Source organism: Salarias fasciatus, chromosome 6, assembly GCF_902148845.1.
Source record: "Salarias fasciatus chromosome 6, fSalaFa1.1, whole genome shotgun sequence".
In the NCBI taxonomy this organism is placed as follows: domain Eukaryota; kingdom Metazoa; phylum Chordata; class Actinopteri; order Blenniiformes; family Blenniidae; genus Salarias; species Salarias fasciatus.
In genome coordinates, this window is record NC_043750.1 from 38,022,515 (window position 1) to 38,036,529 (window position 14,015).

Here is a 14,015-nt window from a genome sequence, read left to right on the forward strand (position 1 = left end):
TTGAAGCTCTGAGTGTTTATGCTGATGCAGCAAACAGCAGTTCAAAGATTCACATCTTCTCGGGAGTCTGTGAGCGATGCTGGGAGGACGAGCATGTCTGGGGTGTTTATACCAGACGCATTGTTTGATCATAAAGTAGTTCGTACAAGAGCTCCGTAGGCCAGCGATCAATGACAGACTTTGATGTTATCTTGTTGGAAGAAAAAGTGAATTTTAATGTAGCCGTGAAAGGAGCTGCAGTGTCGTGACTCTGTAATGTGCCGCCTGCAGGGCGCAGAAACTGTTGTGGATGAAATACCTAAAAACACAACTACAGTCATGTGGTTAGTTAGCTTTACCCCTAATTTGGTGAAGATTGCATAACACAGAGTCTGAATCGTTTACTATGGCCGTGATGCACATGCTCAGTAGCAGCATTTTCAAAAAGTTGTGTTTTCAGTGGCTCCAAGCACCAAAATGCACTGGAAGTTGTGTTTTCTCTTGAAACCATTCTTGTGTAAACTGGCTCTGTCAAGAGAAAACACTGAAATTTGGTGTCATGATTATGGAATATTTAGTAAAGCTAAAGAATCCTTGTTTCGATCAATTAATGGAAATTTCCTCTTGCTTGCCCTCCTAAAATGTACAGTCTACACTTTAGACATACATCACCCAATTTTAAAAAATAGAGAATACAGAGAAAATATATCACCCTTGATAGAATGAAAATAGAGAGTATGGGCAAATAAATGAGTGATTTTAAAATAGAAGTTAAAAAACAGAAATGTGCAATATCCAATACTATTCCCTGAAAATGTGCAATGTGCAATGTGTCATACAGTGTAGCCTCAGAATAACTGTAAGTTGTCCATGAATATGAAATGTGCAGAAGAATTCATGGAGGTCAGGGATAGAGGACATACATTCATCTTTCCTACCTTTTTAATCAGCTTTTTGTAGTTCTTGCATTTACAAGAGTCGAGATAGAATTCAGTTGATATTTTAATTAATCACCTTGCTGTAACAGAGCGTAACAGACCCCAGAGACTGATGGCTCGTTGAATGCGGTGAAGCCTGACACAAGCTAAAAGGTAAACAGCTGCATGTTTAGTATATGCACATGTCAGCACATATCAGCCCTACACCCTCTTTCAGATGAATAATATAGGAGCCTTTTGTTCTCTGCCAAGCCGGACTTTGAATATTTTACAATCCTGCCGACACTTGGGATTGTATAAGATCGACTTTTATACTTTCATTGCGTTTCTTATGTAAATCATATAAACCGTCTCTCCTTTCTTCAGTTCTTTGACTTTGGGAAAAAACGTGTAGGTGATGATGTGTTGGTTTGTACTCTGACAATGTTTTCACAGGAATAAAATGTCAGAGTGGGTTCGACCATATCCTGAGCCAATAAAAATGATATATAAGCAGAACTGTGTAGCCTGATTTGCTTGGTGAAAAAACTCTCTATGCTCAATTTCAGATGATTAGTTTGCTTCCTTCTAAGATATTTCCTTTGAAATGTGAGAAAATGACTTGATTTTTTTTTCTTTTTATTGAGTTTGTCTTTCAAAAGGTTTAGTGGTTGAAGAATCCCATTATGTGCAACAGGATTCCTTTTGTATTCAAAGCCTTGATCATGGCCTTATCGTTTCTTCATTCGACCTTTTGGCAACACGTCTTTCTTACACACAGATCTGATTAAAATGTGAATATGATTATGCGTCGACACTTTGAAGCTCGTGGGAGCTCTACGTGCATTATTTTGCTTTATGTGTGAAGCTCCTCATCCGTGCAGGAAACCAGCACATTAACTGATCAGCCAAGACATTGGTGGTTTGGTGATCAATACAACACTGGTGAAATCTGTTCTGAAACTTGTGTGAGAAGATGGGAAAAAAAAGCAGGTGTCAGGATTTGTGTGTGTTTGACAACAGACGAGCTAATGAGAGATACAACAATGAGTTTGAGGCTTGGCTTCTGAATTCCCCAGATCCCACTTCAGTCAGACATTTGTGGCATGTGCTGGACAATTGATTCCATTTGAATACTGACAATATGACACACCTGAACAGGTCTTGCAGAGCCCAGGCATTCATGGATCGATGTTGTTTTGGAAGCAATAGTGGTCATAATGTTGTGGCTGATTTGTGTTTGGTTTGCAAATTAGTATTTAAACCTCATTTCAAATTCTAATGCTTTCCAATATGCATGTTAAGTAAATATATTCCGAATAGCACTACAGGACTAAATGCTAATACAGCTCATTTATCCTGGGCAGTGGATGGGAGCGATTATATGTGCTCCACAGTGTTCCCTTTGTTTTTCCATTCTGTGCTTTGTGAAAAGACTGATTGGATTTAAATTATGGATGTAGAGGCTATAAATCTGTGTCGGGTGAAGCCTTGTCCCACTGTATCCCTCCTGGACTCAGTCCCAGCACAGTTTGCTGAAATTTATGTTCAACCTGTGCAACAAAAAGCCTCGGGGAAGAGTTGAATGAGCCTCCTCAGCCCCCGCCCACCACCACGCCCGCACTGTAGCAGCCACATGACGGTGAAACTCAAGCTGTTGTTCAGACTGCATCTTTGTTTGAATTAAAGAGTGATTCAGGGATTACGACCAAGTCAAATGAACAGACATTCCACTTGTTCTAGAGTAAGAATGATAAATAGGAGTAATATACCAGAAGGTTATTTAGTTGTTCAGGTTTGATCATTTTGTTGTAATATTTAGTCAGTTCAGAGCTTACAGAAGTATCCTTCATTCTACAATGTTCAAAACATCCATTCAGATGAAAATGCCTCGTTTCGGCATTTTCGTTTCAGAAAAGTTTCACATTTTGGAAGCAGTCTTTCATTTATTTCTAATCATTTGTAAAAATGTTACAAATTGCAACATTTTAAAGTGCAGTTTTGATATCTGAAACAGCTTCGAAGAGCATCTTCAAAAACTCAGCGATTTGAAGGCTCAGATGGAATTTTAATGAAGAGACTTTTGTTTCATGCGAACACAGCTGTTAGTTCCTCCAATAAATTCATTGAGATTGAAATTCCTTCTTTTTGGCTTTTGTTAAAATTGTGGACTACTATCTTATACGTTTGTCTTTTGACATTGTGTTTTTATGCCTTGGTGTCTGGTAAGCAGCACTAAAGCCAATCAATCATAAACTTGCTACATTTCTGATCAAACCATCTATGAACTGTTTGCATGAAGGCATTTCATGGAAGATCATCAGAGATATTGACGAACAATGTTGGATGGATAAAATGAAACTTCATGTTTTGCTTCAGTGATTGCAGAAACGAATAATTTATACATGATTTCAAACAGTCTATATTTAGCACTGCAGTCTAAGACTTTCTATTCTCACAGATGCTTTTTTATTTTTATTTTTTTTAAATGAAATACTTTCAAACGTTTCACACATTCCTGTGTGAAATGCTCAGTTTTTGCTTTGATTTCTCCCTTTTTCTGTTTGAAGGACGTCTCAATGGCAGACGAGCATGTTTGTTTAGGATGATCAGTGAAATTACACCCGTCTGTCTGGATCTCCACTAATCCCCCCCTGTCGCGTCTCTCCGTCACCTTCAGTCTGTGTTGCTGCTTATTGCCTGGGGTTTCTCTTTATAGCGGGAAAACTTCCCTCTGATTCTACTTCATGACCTCTGCCTCCTCGTTCTTTCTTCTCTGCTTTCTTCTCACTCATTGCATTTCTAATATAACCTCTCTTGTCTCCTCAGCGCGGATGAGAGGTTTGATGCCACGTTTCATACGAACGTGCTGGTGAATGCGTCGGGAGCCTGCCAGTACATCCCACCTGGTGAGATATTCTTTCACACCGTTACGTATCCAATACGTCAGGGATTGTTGAAGCGTGGGAGGACAACGTGAACGATCGCTAAGTCAGGGGTGTCAAACAAAAGGCCTGTGGGCCAAAACCGGTCCGCGAGATGCTCCAATCAGGCCCAGCAAACCGCCAAGCAAATGATTTAAAAAAATGTTGTAAAGACTTGTTCCACAGAAAATAAAAGTCATTATCAAAATATGTGATATGAATTTACATCACGTGTCAAAGTGATGACTCTACAATTTTTCAGAATTTACACCACATCATGTCCCTCTCATCTGCAAGTATTTTACTTCCACCAAAGCAGTGTTCTCTAAATGATCCTCATTATTGCCTTTCCAGTCTCTTCCCACCTCATCACAGTTCACTTTCACTGAATCCAGAGTTTCAGCGACATTATTGCCTCATTATCATCACAAACTGTCATTAACATCCTCTGCAAACTCAATTCGCTCCCTGCATGACGCCGTCTGCTTCTCCACAGATTGCCTCTGGTAACTTTCAGGTGTGCTGCAAAGATATCTGGATTAAAGCAGGCGCAAGTTTTAGTGTTTTTAGTTGTTAATGTTACAAAGAAGTATGTTGTTAGACTTCTTACGCCTGAATTCCTTACTGAGCGTCCATAATGTTGGAAGAGATAGACAACAGCACATTGACTGTCTGTGAGCAGCCTGAATGTCTCTGATCCTGTTTCTCATTCTCTTCTTCCCATGCAATTATTGCTCAAATCTGATCCAAAGAGTTTACACTGCCACCTACAGCTTCAGGTCATTTCTTTGGTGGTGTCTTCAGGTGCTTTTCGACAGAGTCAACCAACAGATTGTCAAATGTAGGCTTGTCCATCAGGAGCAGAACCAGCAGCACCCTCGAAGATTCAAAAACCTTAACTAACTGTTTGAATATTGGCTCACTGAGGTCTTCAAAATTTTTGTTGTCGTTGTCTGCATCCTCTATTCTGATGTTCACTTTGAATAAATTTTCAAATCAGATCAAAACAATTGAAATATGTTTTTATTTATATAGATTTTTTTATACAATCTATGCAAGAAAATGAAAATGAATTCAGCCCTCCACTAACTTAGGTGAAAATCAGATGATATTGTGTAATCCTATTGAATAAACAGACCCAGGTATAAGCATAACCTTTTAGATGTACGCAATCTTAAATCTTGAAACTTAAAAAAACATTCATACGACATTCATAGCCTTTCCAAGCAATGAACATCTTCAGTCATTGTGTGAGCATGTGCCTTTACCACAGTCCCCTACGGTATGAGCATTAACAGTAGCAGGTGAATCTTACAAGAACTCACAATTCAAGTCAATTCTGATTCCTGGGGGGACGATTTCATTCAGAATCGATTGTCAATTCATAACCAATGCTCTTTTAGTAACAATGGGTGACAATTCCAGGATTAACTACATTCTTCTAAAAGCTAAAAAAGATCTCTGGAAAAAAGTTACAAAAAAAAACCTTGAAATTTCAACTTCACGAGGTTAATCAAGTGATTCATTAAGCGTATACAAAAGTGTCTGACTTTTGACAAATAAGGGAATGTTTTCAAATTTCTGTGGCAACAAAGTTTAACATTTGTAACTCAACCAGTGACTTCGGCAAATAAAAATAAGAACTGTAATTTATCAATGCTTAGAAATAAATGTTACAGTCTTTTACAATTGCTTAAACACGATTTTGAAAACAGGGCTCGGAATTTCAAAACACTACACACAATTAGCACAACCACACACACAATATGGAGAACACTTCACATTCTGTGCAAAATGAAACACTATTGGAAAAACTATATACACATTTGTAAAAACCATACCATGTTACCATATGAAACACACACATTTCATAAGGCTTAGTTCTGTTTGAACCAGTTACACACTGCAGTGTTTAGCTTAAAACACCGTTGGCAGTTCTACGTCTGGATGTTTACTGTAAGTGAAGTTCAGAGAAAGTGCAAATCTACAACATAGTAAATTCAAACACATCACAAGATCAATGCTGCAGACTTTTAAAAATATGATTGGATTTTTTTATATATAACCACATTCAGTCAACATAGACAATCACAAGGAAACATATCTCAACACTGTAAACCCACAAAATAGACAAATAAAAATACTGTACTACCAGTACAGGTTAAAAATATGTAAAGAAAATGAAGAAAACAAAAAGAAATCTGAGTAAAATAAATGAAATACTAAACATCTCTTGGCCTAGCTGGATCTGGCCAGAGAATTTCATCTACATCACAGGAAATATCTTCGTTGGCAAGACAACGTGGGAAAAATCGTCTTGAATGACGGCTCCATCCTCGCACAGCTGCAGCATCAGTTTGGTCACAAACCTCTTCCATGGCCTGAATGAGGGGCATCTGAGTCTGGGGCAAGAGATTATAAACTCTCCACCGCCATGCCGAGAAAGATTCTTGGATGGGGTTTAGAAATGGAGAGTATGGAGGAAGGTACAGGACTGTAAACAGTGGATGGTGCTGAAACCAGTTCTGGACCAGAGCAGAGTGGAGGAATGACACAGTGTCCCAGATGACCATGTCGTGGATCTGGTGCATTTGGTTATTTACTGGGAGGAGGCTGTGCAATCTGTCCAAACATCTGATCATTTGATGTGTTGTAAGGGCCCATGTTGGCCTGACGGTGGTGGACCCCATTCAGGGAAATGGCTGCGCAAAGGGTGATGTTACCCCCACGTTGCCCTGAGACATTACTGTAATTATAGCCCTGTGGCCAATGATGTTTCTCATCTGTTGCATTTTCATAGAGCTCAAACCTGGTTGGTGTGTCTACAATAAAGCAATCCTGTGTTTGCACACCTGATGTGGGTGTTTAACCAAACGGCTCATGGGTGTGGTGATTTGTCCATCAGTGCTGTGGAATTGCAATGAAGTGACATCTTGATATACGTCTGTGTCTGATGTGTACAAATGTGTTTAGTGTTTTGCAAATGACTGTGTGCATAGTTCTGCAAAAAGTGTGAGGCTGACTTTGTGTTTAAAGGGGTGAAAATCTGGTCCTGTGTTTCGCTCCTTCAGTGTACGGCATTGATAATTATGTGATTCTGTTGTTTTTAGTGTTTATGCAATCATAAAAACTGAAACTTATCAGCTTCCGTTAACAAAAGTACACATAAATACCCACTTATCAGTAGAATCAAAAATAAGCATTTGAGAACATTTCAGATTTTAGTGTGGAGAAAATCTCACTTGCTGACATTGGTTTTTCAGTGGGTGGGGCTGGGGGACAGTCTGGAGGACACTGAGGATGAATTTCAGACTTGTAAAGAAAGAATTTAGTGCAGTGAAGACCTGAAAGTGGAGGTGGTAGTGTAAACTCTGTGGATCAGAGCTGAGCCAGTGATCGCATGAGAAGACGAGAATGAATGAACAGGATCAGAAACATTCAGGCTGCTGACAATCGATCAGTGTGTGGGTCGTGGTAGTTTTACTGGCTGGATGTTTGGATCAGATGAAAGAGAGTGATCAGGATGATCAGGAAATTTTTCGAAGATCAAGGCTGAATGGCAAGAGTAGGTGTGGCTTAAATATTGATCCTTGGAAATTTGGGATCAATTCAGAATCTTAATATATAAGAATCCCGATTCCGATGTGACTGGATTTCTTTCTGGCATCCATAATTTACAGGTTTTAAGTCCGGAACTGGTCTCAAACAGCTCTCCAAACTTCATACTTTACATGCTCAGCAGCGTCCTTTTCTGTTACACAAGTCCATCGTCGTGCTTGATGGTTTCTTGTCTTACTTTTGAGACACAGGTTTTATTTTAAGACAGGAAATAGTCGATGAACTGTATCTGGGTGTTAGCAAAGCAGCCACAATAGACTGTGCTAATGTTTCTGAGATGGAAAAAATGTTATAACTGAATCCTTTTGGGATTTACCAGAATGGAGCAGTTGGACACAAGTCCACAACAGTGAAAGAGCTGTGATCGGCTCATTGAAACGGCACAGCGGTTTGCTTCACGTCTAAACAAACCACAAGTTCCTAAAATATAAAGATACTGAACGTTTCACCCAAGGAGAATGATTTGCTTTCGCCGGTGAAATATTTGACCCCCAAAGGAAGGATGGTCATTTTTGTTAATAAAAACAAGGTTGGACTCGGTCGAGACGATTTAAAGTCCAAAACAAGTCTGAGACGACAACAAAACGCTTTGAGTTGGAGTCCGGACTCGAGTAAAACAGCCCTGGTTAGAAGTAATAGTAACACTATAATATACACAGCATTTATGTGACAAAAAAGGCACACAGATGACCACATTAATCTGTAGTTTAGATCATCCTATAATGTTCTATCAATCTTTTTCTAATGTTTTATATCACGACTTGCTATAGAAACTCCTTTCATGCCAACTATCTTCCACAGTTACATTAGGCACCGTATTCACAGCATAGGTCAAAAAAAAACCAAAACAATTGTCCATTCTCTATATATTTTAAACATCAACAGGCAGGTTAAATCAAGTGTTTCAGGGTGTAACTTTTTTCTGACACCTTCCTCCAGGAATCCTGAAAAGTACCTGCTACATCGATGTGCGGTGGTTCCCGTTCGACGTGCAGAAGTGCGACCTTAAGTTTGGCTCCTGGACACATAACGGCTGGCTCCTGGACCTCCAGATGATGGATGTGGACATCTCCACCTACATCCCCAACGGGGAGTGGGACCTCGTGGGTAAGAGGGGAAACAATCACTCAAGTCACCTTCACAAACAGAAACTGACAACCAGAGAGGCTTTTCCTCAGCTGGCTCTCCATGACTTTTGTTTGAAACTTTATCATAAAATTTGTTCTGCTTTGCACTTTGCACTTTGACACTGAGACACTAGTCTAATTGTTCAAGTGAAAAGTGCCGTCATCATGTCAACGGACGCCTAAAACACAAAAGAGTGTTGCATTTTCACTTGAAAATGTTGTCGGGTAAACCGAGCCTGAGGCTGATCATCTCCCATTTTGTTTATCTTATGTTTTGTTTCATATTCACATTATTTGTTATAATGCTCTGAAATTTGTCATCCAACATGTCCAAGTCTGGATTTTTGACCTTGTGAAATCCAGTTTCCATTGGATCGTTTGAGTGTTTTACTCTTCATTTCAAGGTGAATTAATACGAGTTACATTAACACAGCTGCCATTACCCTCAGAAATTCTGGTTGTAGATATTTCTTTGCCATCACACTGGTAAAACTGTGTCACTTGAGAGACGCTGTCTGCACGCTGCTCTGAACGCAGGTGTTTTGATGCATTTGTCATGTTCACACGTACACTTCTGCAACACACTCAGTCCCAAACACTCAATTCGATGGTGTGAAAAACAGCAGCTGTAAAGTCACCTTCAGAAAGTTTGACAATGTTATTTCTTCTGTGCCACAAACCCAAAGGTTCCCGAGACATGTCAGAACGGGGCATATCAAAGAGCTAACCGAAGCATCCGTCTTTAGTAAAACATGCATCCAATTTGCAGTGTGAATTAACATGCAGTCTGCAGCTGAAATGATCCCACTTCGCTGTGATTGAAACTCAGCCAACTGTAAATGTAATACATTAGGTGAAGCTACACTTTCAGAAATACACCCGGCATGCTGAATGTACCTGTGGCTGAAATGTTCGCTCATTCATGCACACGCAGGAGCAGAAATTGTTAGCGTGACAGAGGTTTTTTTGTTTTTGAATAACAGAAATAGGGCCGTTTCACCTCCCCTGACATGTTTGTTGATAAGCCAGGTCGGGTCCCGCCTCGCTGATTTCCATATCGGGTTCACATCCCTGAGCTGTCACAGTCGGGGGGGATTGGAGAGTGCTTTTTTAATTATCGTCTCAAGATGCAATCACAAGGAGATGGCCGATGTCTGCATCCAGATGACAGGTTAACAACTGGCGCAAATAAAGAATGATTTCTATTTACAAACCGGTAAACTGGTAAAGTTAAACTGAAGGCTTGGATGAAGGATCTTCTGTCATTGTTTAAAATATATCTTGACAATATCTGACTCTTTTTTTTTTTTTCTTAAATGATTAAACAGACAAGAGGACATTGAAGAATGATGAAAAGACATTTAAAAAAATCATAAACGCAGTATGGGAACAGTATAGTGTAGGTGACGTCAGTTAGGTGATAGAAGCACTTGTTCCGTCTCGAACCCGAGTGTTCGGTGTCAGTCAGAGGCAAGAATTCAAATTCACAAACACTCGCAGAGCGAGTGCACCCAGCTGGCTGGTGGGGTGAGGAGGAGGGGGAAGGCAGGGTGAGAGGGGTGACAGCTGGCCCAGGAATGGTTCACTTAATTCAGGCAGAGCCAAGCCGCAAGCTGGCCAAGCGCACGCACACACACACGCACGCCTCATAACACTCCGCTGCCCGTGCCGGATCACTCACACATAAATGCCTCGGCAGGTCTGCAATCCATCACATTAATAAATGGATAACAAAGGCTATTTCTCTTCAGTGTCCAGGTGACAAACTTTAAATGGAATGAAACTCAATCTGTGTAATTAATTTGAAATGAATGTCCATGGCAGTAGACACACACAGGCATACACAACCCAAAAAAAGTGTTGATTCAGTCTCATATCTCTGCCTCCATTGGTTGTTATATCTGTACAAATCAGGTAATTTTTCTTATTTGTGCTCTCCACTGATTTCTGACTGTGGATTGTTGATATCAATCAAAAAGGACGTGATAACGCCGTCTGATGTCCACGTTGAAATGGTTCTGCGAATGAAATCAATCACGATGGTGTCCACTCATCATTTCGATGCACAGTGGCTGAAATACACACCGGAGCCTGTTCACACTCACAAAACAGATCAGTGACGATGGAGCTTCTAAGGATGAAGCATGATGCGCGATGTTGACCGACAACATCTCCGGGTTGTAAGTTTGAATTTTGAGTGAAGACATTGTAGCACGAGGCGTCTGTAGCAGAGGTCAGTGAAGTGTGGGATGAGAATACTCAATGTTCTGTCACTATACTGTGTATTGTTATGCCTGCAGCAAAGCTCAGTCTTGTGTTTCTCTTCACCTGTCCCTGCAGGTGTGCCGTCAAAGCGTAACGAGCTGTACTACGAGTGCTGCAAAGAGCCGTACCCCGACGTCACGTTCACGGTCACCATGCGGCGCAGGACTCTGTACTACGGCCTCAACCTGCTCATCCCCTGCGTGCTCATCTCCGGCCTGGCCCTGCTGGTCTTCCTGCTCCCGGCCGACTCCGGAGAAAAGATCTCACTGGGTACCGAGCAGGACAAACACAGAGATGCATGATCGCTATCACACATGCAGACAGAATGTTTCTCACTCCCTGACAGCACGAATAACCCTGTTTATTTGTCACAGCTCTATGCTAATGCTGACATTATGTCTGCAGATTAGCATTCCTGTTGAGTTCTTTTCATTAGCGGATGAATGAAAGCGCCGCTACAAACACAGCAAAGATAATCACATGGACCTGAAAATGCCAGCTTGTTTCAAAATGCCACTCAGTGAGACGGGGTCATCGTGAACACAAAAGGCAGAGTTTCCCCCCGGGAGAGGAAAAGAGGCGGAAATCTTCCAGACTTACATCCCAGCATCGTTTGAAGCCACTGGCTGCATTTATTTTCGTCAGAGTTTTAAGAGAAAAGCGCTCAGGTGATGTGTTTGTGCTCTTTTGTTTCCCAGGCATCACGGTGCTGCTGTCGTTAACGGTGTTCATGCTGCTGGTCGCGGAGATCATGCCTGCCACTTCTGACTCCGTGCCTCTCATCGGTGAGACGCTTCTCTTCAAATTATCCCACTTTTTGGTGATTTTGTTTGCCATCAGAAGCTAAGAAAAAGATTAAACCGAAGCATTAAGAGGCTGCGCAGTGGTGCAGTGGTTTGTACTCATGCCAGTGACAATGTGCCAGGTTTGAGAAGAGATGGGCTTTTGGGAAATTCAGATTTTCATTTATTTCTCGGGGGATTTTGAGATGTTTGTTTTGAAACAAGGGCTCTAAATCACAGCGCAGACAGAAATCTATGCCTGAAACACAACAATGCACCAATCATGTGAAAATAGTGATATTACACAGCAAATTCAACCAGGAAACCTTGACGACAGGAATATAGATACAAGGATTACATGCTCCAAGCACAACTGCAACACCGGGCAAACAGATAACCAGATATCAAAATCCATGAAGCGTCCTTTTGTCTACTTATTTGCCACATTTCAGATGAAGCAGCAAAAGAAATCAAATTATGAGAATCTAAAAGGATGTTTGAGAGTTTACGGCCATCGTATAACAATCCAACTTCGTCATCTGCCATTGCAACGGGCATCGTTTTCAGAAAGTTACCGCATAAACATGAAACTTTTCGAAAATGAAAACACAAAAATGATTAGTTTTCACTTGAAATGTTCATGTTAAGGGGGTCTTAAAAAACAGTCTTCTATAATGTTTTTAGGATGTCCTTGCTAGAAGTTAACCAGTCAGTCCCATTAGAAATGAAATAGAACTAAATGAGTTTGACAAATGCAGAACCTGCATGAGGGACTCTACTCGAAGTATCTTATAAAGCGAGATGTGATTTGCTTTGGAGAAAAGAATAAAAAAAAAACAGAAATATGTGTGCTCTGGCGCCCTCCACGTCTACCTGAGCCCGACCCTCTGCAGGGAGCTGTTAGACACACGCTGGACCAGCCACAAATAGCCGCGGGCCGGGTGTCGGGTCAGCGTGGAGATTTCTTTTCTAATTAACTGTTCAGGCAGACGGATAACCCGGGAAAGCTGACGGATGCAGAGAATTGTTTGCCCAGTGGACGGCTGGCCGTGATAGGTTGTGGTGTCGAGAGAGATATTTACACCTGGTGTTCCCACCACAGGGCAATCTGTGGCAGGAAATTTTCTTCTGGCCGACTGAGCGATATGTTGTGAGCTGAGGCAGGATGTGGAGGTGGAGGCAGAGGTGGAGCGGACTGAACGCGAAGACTGAGACAAACACAGTCCTACTGTGTAACGCTGAAGTGATGAAGACCGGAGGAGACAAGGAAGCAGGCTGCGAGACGGGGCTGGGACGCCAGCAGACTGAGACGCCGCCTGCTATCGTCTGGCAGCTCAGTCATGGAAAACGCAGCCATTAGCAGACTTGCCTTTATTGAAGTCGAAGTATAAACTCATTACAGATGAAGCAGAACTGATAGATTCTGGTCAAAATGAAATGTCCGCTCTGACAGGTTTTAATACAGATTCCATTATACTTTGACATGGAAATGTACACAGAGCCTTCTGATGGGTGCGCTGACATCCACATGCACACGAGAAGCAGCCTAACTCTGCCTCCAGTCCTCTGTGCGTGTGTGTGTGTGTGTGTGTGTGTGTGTGTTTAATATAGACTGCAGGTTAGGAAACAAAACACGAGTCATTGTCCTGCCAGACCCAGAGGTGTTGTGGCCCCGTTTACACGTTTCAAGTAAAAAACACATTGTTTTGTTCTGTTTTCACGTCAGGAAAGTTTCATGGTTAAAGGATTATCTGGAAACTATGTCCGCTTACACAGCAAGGGCAGACACACTGAAAATTATTTAGTTTCAGGTCCAACTTGGGAGCCGTTTTCATAAAGTTGCATTTTCAGTGGCTCCTAGCATCATTATCGCGTAAACAAACAACCAAAACGCAACAAAAGTTTTGCTTTTTCACATCAAAACGCTGACCTTAGTTAAGTTGACAGGAGCAAACTCCCCACTGACTCACAGTGCAACAGTTCTGAAAGCACCATGCACTAACTTAACCAAGATATTGTTTCAAATATGAAAGTATCCCGGCCGTAATCTCTGATATTGGAGATCAGTAATCATTCAGATGTGTTTCCATCTCTCTGCAGCTCAGTACTTTGCCAGCACCATGATGATAGTGGGCCTATCTGTGGTGGTGACCGTTCTGGTTCTGCAGTTCCACCACCACGACCCTCATGGAGGGAAGATGCCAAAATGGGTACGTCAAGAGTGTTTGGAATAAACTGACAGCTCTGGGGGCAAGAGAGGGGGGCTAAGAGTTGAACTTGGCAGCTATGATGGAATACATGTTTAAAAAAGTGTGGGTGAGCCAGAAGGAACTTTTAATTGTCTTGCTTGTAGTTTGCTCTCTTCAAAAGGGGGTCATTCTTCAGATATCCAAGTGGCTGGAT

General features: G+C 41.4%; 1 protein-coding gene across 1 annotated transcript in view; it reads left to right on the top strand.

The window, feature by feature from the left end:
* LOC115390949 (neuronal acetylcholine receptor subunit alpha-7-like) overlaps positions 1–14,015 on the top strand; it is a 59,385-nt gene that overhangs the window by 44,308 nt on the left and 1,062 nt on the right. Inside the window, exons 5-9 of the mRNA XM_030095009.1 lie at positions 3,726–3,805; positions 8,378–8,545; positions 10,906–11,100; positions 11,529–11,615; positions 13,713–13,822. Coding sequence (XP_029950869.1) covers positions 3,726–3,805; positions 8,378–8,545; positions 10,906–11,100; positions 11,529–11,615; positions 13,713–13,822 — 640 coding nt within the window. The remainder of the gene's footprint in view (positions 1–3,725; positions 3,806–8,377; positions 8,546–10,905; positions 11,101–11,528; positions 11,616–13,712; positions 13,823–14,015) is intronic.